The 9039-nt window shown below is 49.0% G+C and overlaps 1 protein-coding gene across 1 annotated transcript; it reads right to left on the bottom strand.

Annotated features, from left to right (window-relative positions):
- Nucleotides 1–3625: 3625 nt before the first annotated feature.
- LOC120222954 (cystatin-9-like) lies at nt 3626–6189 on the bottom strand. The gene is made up of 3 exons (XM_039220982.1): nt 5968–6189; nt 4620–4733; nt 3626–3715 (listed from the first exon to the last, which is right to left on the bottom strand). The coding sequence occupies exons 1-3, from the start codon at nt 6187–6189 to the stop codon at nt 3626–3628; spliced, it is 426 nt and encodes a 141-aa protein (XP_039076913.1).
- Between the last annotated feature and the right edge of the window lie 2850 nt (nt 6190–9039).

The raw sequence follows: 9039 nt of genomic DNA, 5'->3' as shown, positions 1-9039 counted from the left end.
CAATCTTCACTGTTGTATGCTACTTCCCATTCCTATTTACCCATTGTCCTTCTGGCATTTTCTACAATTATCTCCAAATAAAAAACTTGCACTTGAAGTTTTGTCTCAAGGTTAGCTTCTGGAGGAAACAACCTCACAGTGGAGTTCAGGTCAGCCTGGGACCACCAAGGATATGTCTGGGGAGGCCAGGCAACAAGGCACAGTTTGTCTGCACCTTCTCACCTCATCCAACAGTAGTGTCCTGGGGAAGGCATACCCTAGCCTCCATCTCCCTCCATGTGGTCGTGGAATTCTGGGGACACAATCAGAGTAGGTCTCAATCACATCCCTATTCCTGCAGCACCTGTATCTTGCAATTCTCTGCCCACCTCTGCCCCTCAGTCTCCAACCACTGTGGTGCACAGCCTGAACTGCCAGGACACTTGCTCTCTTGCTCTGTAGCTGGAGTTGGCCAGCCCCACTTGTTCCCATGAGCAGCCCCTGGTGCAGGACTTTCTCCCCTGAGCCCTGACAGTGTGGTTCCACACCTGGGAAGACCTAACACAGTCACATACTCTGGACTTATTGTTTGCATCTTACCCATAATACCTGCAAGCATCTGGGGCAAACCCGACTGTACTAACCACAGCCAAGTCAGCTGGTTAGTATTAGTGGGATACTGCTTGGGTTTAACTCTCTAAAACTACCTGGGCCCTTCTGATGCACTGAGTTAGTAAGAATGAAGAATCAGAATCAAGGCAATTACATAGACTGAGATTTCTGAGTTTTTATTTGCCTACAGTTGTCAGGGTTATATGTAAGCATGAAGAAAACTGGAATGTGTAGACATACAGGCTCTGAGACACTTTCAGTATTGGCTTATTCCCTTCCAAGATTTGAAGGCTCATTAAGGCCAAGCCTGGGCCACTGGTGGTGGGGGGAGCATGGGGGTGGGCAGCTGCCAGTGAGAAATTGCATCCAGCTCTCAAACTTCTCTGTAGAAATTGTGCTCTTTAGAGACACGTGGATGACAGAAGCATTGGCTTTGTCACCATGTCCTCATTTTCTCTTTGATCACAGGAAATTTTGAAGAAAAGAGAGTAAAAAATGTACCTTGAAGCAGGGTATGCTCCTTTCCTGGGTTAGAAGAGGGCCAGGGAGAAGCCAAGGTATTAGGATCTGAGGGGAGTCAGCATCAGGGACTGGAATAGATATCTGCAATATGCAGAGTCATGCTAAGGCTCATCCACAGGTCAAGAGCTGCAGGCTTCTGGGGGTACATTCTCATGTATATCACCTTCCAGCTCTCCCTCCCCCAGGTTCCAGTCCTCTTTATCCTTCTGGCCCCAACGGGAGAGACCCGGGCATCCTCCAAGCTTCCTCAAAATTTCCACTTCGCTGTTACTTTGTGTTCAGTTCTATATTTACTGAGGCTATTTCATGACCCTGACACCCTGGAAAAGTTGAGGAAAGTGTCCAATGTTCCCTGAGAGATGGTGAGGTAGCCACAGAGCAGAATATTGTTAATGTGTGACAACCATTTGACAACCAGCATAGCTATTTTTGAGGCTGCAGGTCTTGACCCAGAGACTGAGGCTGACAGGTCAACCAACAGCTAGGGCAGAGGAACCAACACTTGACTCACATTTCAGGATAAGTAGGAGCCCTCCTGAGACTGAGCCATGGGCTGGGATTCTTTTCCTTTCAGGCAATTGGGACCTGGCCAGGAAGCTGATCTGTGTTCCTAGCAACTTTCTGCCTCTGCCTCTGGTAGAGTTTGCCTAAAGACCTACTCAGGGCAATACTGAGTATGCAGAAACCCATTTCCTTATGCCTTTAATGTACAGACTCTGGCAAAGAAGCAGGAGGGACCTCCCAAGCCAAAAAGGATGGACAGGATAAGGGAAAAGGGTCTTCCCACAAGAACTGGTCCCTCAGTCCTACACCTGTTACAAAGCTGGAGCACCTGAAACATGTACTCACCCCCAGGTCCCTGGGGGCACTGTAGGGACTGGGACAAAATCCCACTCTCTGTAGATTCCCATGGGGGCGGGAGGGGTGGAACCATTAACAAAGCCCCACAAATGTGACCTGGGGCAAAATTTAGTGAGACTCTGCCAGGAGCCACTGTGGTGCCTGCCTTGTGGGCTCCACTCCCCTAGTCCTAGGAGGTGGTGTGAGATCACAAAGGGCCTATACAGGTACCTCTCACACCCCACCACAGGAGACTGTCTCCTAGAGCTACCTGATGATACTTCCCTGTTGGGATCACAGTGGGTAAAGAGTCCCCTTTATGCTCTCCCCCTCCTGTGGATTGAGGCATAACTCAGAACAGACCAGTGTGGGAGAAGGCAGGAAGGTGGTGAGTGGAAGGATCTTCAAAAAAATCTACATAAGTCTGGGCCTAGGCAGGAGGGCTATGGGACAAGAGAACAGCTGTGCCCATGCTGAGTGATGCTGGGCCGACAGTGAGGATGCCCACTGCTAGGCTCTCCCTGTCTCTGCCTGGAATACTGGGAAGCCAGGTCTCTATGGAGGAGGAGCCCTACTACTACAGTAGTAGCCCTGTCTACTACTACACGTCTGCTGAGTCCCTAGTGAGCCCCTGTGATGCGGACTAGAGGATGCAGGTAATTCATTTGGGAGATGATCATGGAGGCACACAGAAAAGAAGGGAGTCAGAGGAGGGAAAAGTCAGTGTGGCTATTGTTATGGGTCACTGAGCAGCCATGGATTTTGTCCTTCTGGAGAGTGTGATACGTTGTGGATCTTACCTCTAACAGCTTTTCTGAGGCTAGGACACTGAGTCTTTCTCCACTACAGCCCTACCTTGGGATGGAGTGTTACCTTACTTCTCCCCACTGAGGTGTGCCTGCTCTGCTTCTGGAGTTCCACTTGCACAGAGGAAGACCTGAGCAGAAATTGGGGGGAGACAAGGATATTGGGATGAAGAAGAGTGTGTCAGCCACTGGGTAGTCCAACTGCATGGACACTGAAGGGATGACTAGTTGGGAGGTGCTCCCACAGTTGCAGAACAAAATGTGGCCCCTGCTTATGTGTAAATAGAACATCTTTATTTGTGTTCATATTGCCTATGGTACCCCAGGCAACACTGGTGAGTTGTGAACAAGACTATTTGACCCACAAAGGCCAAAAGTTTGCCTCAAATTTTCTTCTAGAAGATTCATGAAACAGAGGCCATGTGTCCTGAGGGCCTGGGAGCCTATATGGGTCCATCCTGTACTTTGGGTTCCCTGCAGGGTCGTGGTCATTGCACCTCATTGCAGGTCATCCCTCATGAGCCCAGAACAGCAGCTCAGAAGTACCTGTGCTTCCAGGTTGTGCAACTTGGAACTGGCTCCTGAGGTCCTGGAGGTAAAAGAACTCACACAATTGGGACCAGGAGGTTTCCCTGAGGATGATTCCTTCACTTGCTCATCCCCTCCTTCTGGAACCATGCCACACAAAGCTTCATGAAATGCTGATTTTTAATTATCTATTCTACGTGAATAAAATGGACAATGAGGAATTTCCATAATGGATGGAAGTGAGACCCAGAACAGAGCCTGGGCTTACACAGCCACAGAAGTGATACAAGAAACCACTAGATACAGAACAGCCAGAGACAGTCAGGATGTGACATCACTCAATGGAAGCCTTCCAAGCAGGTTTTGTACAGGAGTTTGAAGGAGGTTTTCCAGGGCATAGTGATAATGGTGAAGAAGCAGTTGAAAGTCTGAGGGAACAATTTCAGGTAAAAGGTGAATGGAGAGTGGTGGAAAACAGAGGTTTTAGCTCTCAACATAGCACACATTCCAACCACACATCCTGGGGTGAGCAGCTAGGGATGCAGGCTGTAGCCCTCAGGTGCATCCCCATCTGAGCTGTGCCTGTTCTGGAACTGGGACCTTGTTCTGACCTCAAGGACTCCTGTACCATGTTCTCATCCTTAGACAAGTGGGACTCCAGGGGAACACTCAGGCTGATGCAGTGTGACCCAGACCCCTAGTAGAGCATTAGGGTGCTCTCTCCCAGGAGACGCTATCTCAGAGGAGCCCCTCACACCAGGAGGTCATGTCCCAGAGCTGGGGCTCACCTTGAACTTTTCCCCTGGAGCAGCAGCTGATAGATCAGTGGGATACAGGTCAGGGAATGGGAGGGACAAGTATGGGATCCCCCTCAACCCTCACATCCTCACGCACTCAGCAGAGACAAGGGAACCTCAGAAATAGCCACAACAGGCCAGGTGATGTAGCCCACCCTGACATGCCCTTCCTCCTGCAGGCAGAAAAGGGAGATGGATAAAGCTCAGAGAAGGGACTTTGTGTTTCAGCTCCAGGAGACATGTGGACCCTTGTGGCCAAGAGAAATCTGACTCCCCCATGACCCATGGGGCAGGCACCTAGAATGGGATTAGTGGACAGAGTTAGTTATGAGATTGGCCAGGGGGCTACCAGTCAGCCCCGGGGCTTGCCTGCCCAGCCGGGCTCCTATAGTAACACAAGCCATGGGTGTGACAGGGCCGGTTCCCCCCTCATTCATCTGTGTCCCAAGGAATGGCACTGTCATCTTCACCTTCCCCTCTGCCCCAAGCTGTATCCTCAGCTATGCAACCTGAGGTTACCTGCTGCATGTCTTACATTGTTCAGCTCTGAGCTTTCTTGGAAGGGACAGTTGTCAATATCATCATCAAATTTCCCACATTCGGTTCTGTGGAACTCCAGCTCCATGGAGAAGGCCAGGCTGTCTTCTATCTGTGGTACATGGAGACAATAAATGCCAACCCACCTCATGGTTCTGTTGAGTTGCTAGTGTATATCTGTGCAGTGTAGGGAGAGCCCAAACACTCCTCCACTAGTGAGCTGCCTCTGGGGCTGGCAGCCTACTGGGGGTAAGACCAATCCTGGGAATTCAGAGCAAAGAGGCCTGTGGTTGATATTCAGGCCAGGGGGAGATGCCAGCTGAGTCATACACAATTAATACATCACACCCTGCAGCCCCAGGTTCCAAGATGTCCCTGAGAGATCCAGCCTGATATCCAGCATGCTTCTGAAGCAGCAACAGCACGCCTCGGGGCACAGGTGTCCAGTGCCCAGTGCCCAGTGCCCATGAGGGTGTTGGCTTTGTTTTTTTTTTTTTAATGTTTTATTTATTTCTAGGAGAGAGAGAGACAGCGTGAGCAGGGGAGGGTCAGAGAGAGAGGGAGTCACAACACTGAAACAGGCTCCAGGCTCTGAGCTGGCAGTCAGCACAGAGCCCGACCCGGGGCCCAACCCACAAACCGCGAGATCATGACCTAAGCGAACGTCGGACACTTAACTGACTAAGCCACCCAGGCGCCCCAGAGGGTGTTGGCTTTGTAAGAGTTTGCTGAGTAACATCAGCTTCAGAGTGGGAGACTCATCTAAAGCCCCATTGTCACACCTATCACCTGCCAAACAACAGGAAAATGCCCTGCAGTGCTACCAGAACACTCCCAGGTATGCACACACACACCCACAGATGACCATGGCTTCTGGATACTACTTGTCTTATTACAAAGTGCTGCTGGAATTCTCTCTACTCTTCTCCACTCTATTGTCCCTCATTCCATCCCATACCACCTACCCCACCCTCCAGTATCCCCGATACCCAAATTGAGTGTGAGTGCAGATCTCGGAAACCCACAGCAGAGGTGCAGCCTGAGAGAACATGGGCAGCAGACCCAGCCAGGAGCTGGCACCATAGTGCCCACAGAGGCTGGAGCTCATTCAGGGTGGAGCTTCCACTGCCTTTCCCTTTGGCTCTCAGGACAGAAGTATAGAGGGAGAGAGAAGAAGTTCCTGGGCTCCCAATGTGCAAACACACACACACACACACACACACACACATTCACAGACATACACATTCACACACACCTAAATACACATGAGCAGTCCTGCTTCTAGTACAGTGCCCACATGAAAACGGTATTCCTGGATGCATTCTGCAGATGCCTGATTACAAGGCCTTTAAGTCCTTGCTCTGCAGGTTGAATATGTATAAGGCATACTCCACGGTGGCAGGGAAATGATTTTCCATGTCCTTTTGTTCATTGCTGTTCCTTTCCTCTTGGGAACTCCAGCTGTGAGTCCCCAGGAGCTGGAAACCTAAGAGAAGCAGGAGCATAGCCCAGGGCAGAGCCCATCTGCACTCCCAGTGTGGCATGGCTTCAGGCATCTGGGCACCCATGGCCTTTGCTCTCTCAGCTCAGGCTCCCACTGAGCCTCCCTGGGCATTTTTCCAATTCATTGGCTCCAAAACAACTCTTCTTTCAGGCCTCTTTCTGTTATTACACCCTGTTCCTTTGATCTGTTACTCTGCCTCCTCCATCCAAATATATCAGTGTGCCTGTTGTCCAGGAGAGAGAACAAGCCTCAGACATGGTGGGTTGGAAAAACCAGCAATGGTACAGAGTGGTCTCCTGTAGCTCATTCCCTGCCACAGCCTCCTACTCAGCATATTACTGGGGAGAGACTTCATTTGTGTGCCCCAGAATCAGAAGCTGAAACAAGCATACAAAAGTAAGAAGAAATGGAAGATGTTCTCAGAAGACATTGGTAGGGTATGGCCACTGAGGGAACCTGGGACAGAGCCAAAAATAATGCATTGCCAATACCCCACTTTGTGGGTGACAGAAGGCAAACCTGCAAAGGAACTCTCTAGGAAAGAGCCCAAAACACCTTCCTGAGAATCAGCAGCCTGAAGGGTGGGGCCTACAGGAGCCCATGGGTCCTGACAGGGCTTGGGCATCACTATCTTATTGCTGTAGCCCTGCACATCCTACTGGCAAAGAGACATGAGAAATACAGTAGGTGCTGACATAAAATGTGATACAGTGGGACAGTCCCAATACCTGCCATATATGAAAAGAGAAAAGTTTTGGCAAATCTAAAATTTAATGCCTGAGGAGTCAGAGAGAGAGGCAGGACAAAGAGATATGAACAAATCCATATATTCAGTACCAGGTACTCTTCCTGTAGACACAGTTACTGCCTTTGACAGAAGCCTGAGCAATGGGTGAGAATTGTGTAAGGCATACTTCTAGAGTATCTTTAGCTCCATTGCATTCCCATGAGCTTGTTGGAAACAGCAAAGTGTGGATCCCAGAAGAGATTTTTAGCACTGGGATTGTTCAATGACTCTGAGTGTGACCAGAGGTTGTACTTGAGCTTTAGACCAAGCACAGCTCCCGACACTGAGTAAGTCAGTCTGTTCTCTGTCCAGTCCTCCCACCAGGGGTCCCCCAGTGCTCTACCCTTACCATCTGCAACACCTGGTGCCTATTGACACCACATTGTGTGTGATCCCTGACACTCATACTGAACCTCCTGTCCACACAGAACCACACAAGCATGAATTTTCCATGTCATGTTTCTCTCCCATGTGAGAACAAGGAGGTAGACTCATTCTCCACCTCAAGCATGGACATCTATATCTCCCTTTAAAGTCCTGTATTGTGGGTCTATTCCCTCACACACATCACTAGTCAGCAGGCAACTGCCAGAATGTTCTTATAGTAGTGGTGATACTGTATGTGAATGGAAGCTGGCAGCCTCTGGAGCAGTACAGTCACAGTGAAGTGATGTTAAGAGGGATGATCATCAGGAAGCTCTAGTACTCATTAACATGCATCCAATAACACCACCGAGTGGGACTATTCAACACAGCAGCTGATGAAGTTATGGAGAAAGTGGGCAATTGGACATGATATTGGAAGATGCCATCCCGTGTCTCAAAGCTGATACCAGGAAGGCTAAATATTATAAAGAAAGCAGCAGAGTTGAAAGTTGAATGAACTAGTCTACTTGCACAATATTTGTAACCCTTTTCATCCAATATAGAATATGGATTTTTGAAAAACCTGACAATCATGCAAATAAAGTGTTAGTTATAAAGCTATTTTCAGCCCAAGATTAGATTATAGGTGATGGGACACTGGGTCCATCAGCTTCACAGGCACTGGAGAGGTATTTGTGTCAGTGGAGGATTTGGGGGTGCAGCCATGGCCCAAGGACCTATGAGGCCCCTGTTTGTGTGTGTAAACACTGGAAGACAACACTGTAATATGTGTTCACATTCTCTCTGAAGTTTCAGAACAACACTGAAGAGATGAGAATAAGACCATTGGCCTTCAAAAGCCAAAATAGTTAAAGTCTTTTTAATAGAAATTGTCTGCCAAATATGCACCCAGGAGATTCAGAGAGTCTCATAGCATTTGGTAGAGCAGTAAGTAAGACAAATTTTAATTGTCTGTGGGCCTGCAGAGATTTCATGAAAATGCAGCCTCCTTGTCCAAAGGTGGGAATCCCTGATGAGACATTCCTGAGGCTCTAGGAGATGCTTCTACTCCTGGTGGTAGTATCTGGATTATTCTGTCGGTGGAGACTACAGACCTCCCATACCCTCACAGCTGTGTGGACCAGGGAATGGGTGTGAGCAAGCCCCCAAGACAGAGGCCTCATGTGTCCTGAGGGCCTATCAGGTCCATTCTGTACTTTGGGTTCCCTGCCAGTCATTGCACATCTGGAGATGCTGGTCATCCCTCATAAGCCCAGAACAGCAGCTCAGAAGAACCTGTGCTTACAGGTTGTAACACCTGGAGCTGGCTCCAAAGGTCTTAGAGGGAAGAGAACTCATACAATTGGGACCATGAGGTTTCCCTGCTGGATGATACCTTCACTTGCTCATTCCCTCCTCCTGGAACCATGTCACAGAAAGCTTCTTGAAATGCTAATGTTTAGGGACTCTTAGGTGATTCAGTCAGTTGAGTGTCCGACTTCGGTGTAGTCATGATCTCACGGTTCGTGGGTTCAAGCCCAGTGTCGGGCTCTGTGCTGACAGCCAGCTCAGAGCCTGGAGCCTGCTTCGGATTCTGTGTCTCCCTCTCTGTCTGACCTTCCCCTACTCACGCTGTCTCTCTCTCTCTCAGAAATAAATAAAACATTAAAAAAAAGAAATGCTTATGTTTAATGATTTTTCTACATGAAGAAAATGAGTAAGGAGGAATTTTCAGAATTCCTCAATAAGAAACACCAGATA

Source organism: Hyaena hyaena, unplaced genomic scaffold (assembly GCF_003009895.1).
Source record: "Hyaena hyaena isolate Hyena2069 unplaced genomic scaffold, ASM300989v1 scaffold_928, whole genome shotgun sequence".
NCBI classification, from domain to species: domain Eukaryota; kingdom Metazoa; phylum Chordata; class Mammalia; order Carnivora; family Hyaenidae; genus Hyaena; species Hyaena hyaena.
Note: the sequence above shows the minus strand (reverse complement) of the source record. Positions and strands in the feature narration are given on the sequence as shown.

What these genes read in the sequence shown, in the direction of transcription:
- LOC120222954 (XM_039220982.1), bottom strand. Translation starts at nt 6,189, where the DNA reads ATGGGTGCCCAGATGCCTGAAGCCATGCCACACTGGGAGTGCAGATGG. An exon ending in TGCAGAGCAAGGACTTAAAG is followed by an intron (nt 4,734 to 5,967) that starts GCCTTGTAATCA and finishes CATGTACCACAG; the next exon opens with ATAGAAGACAGCCTGGCCTT. An exon ending in AAAGCTCAGAGCTGAACAAT is followed by an intron (nt 3,716 to 4,619) that starts GTAAGACATGCA and finishes TTGTTCCCTCAG; the next exon opens with ACTTTCAACTGCTTCTTCAC.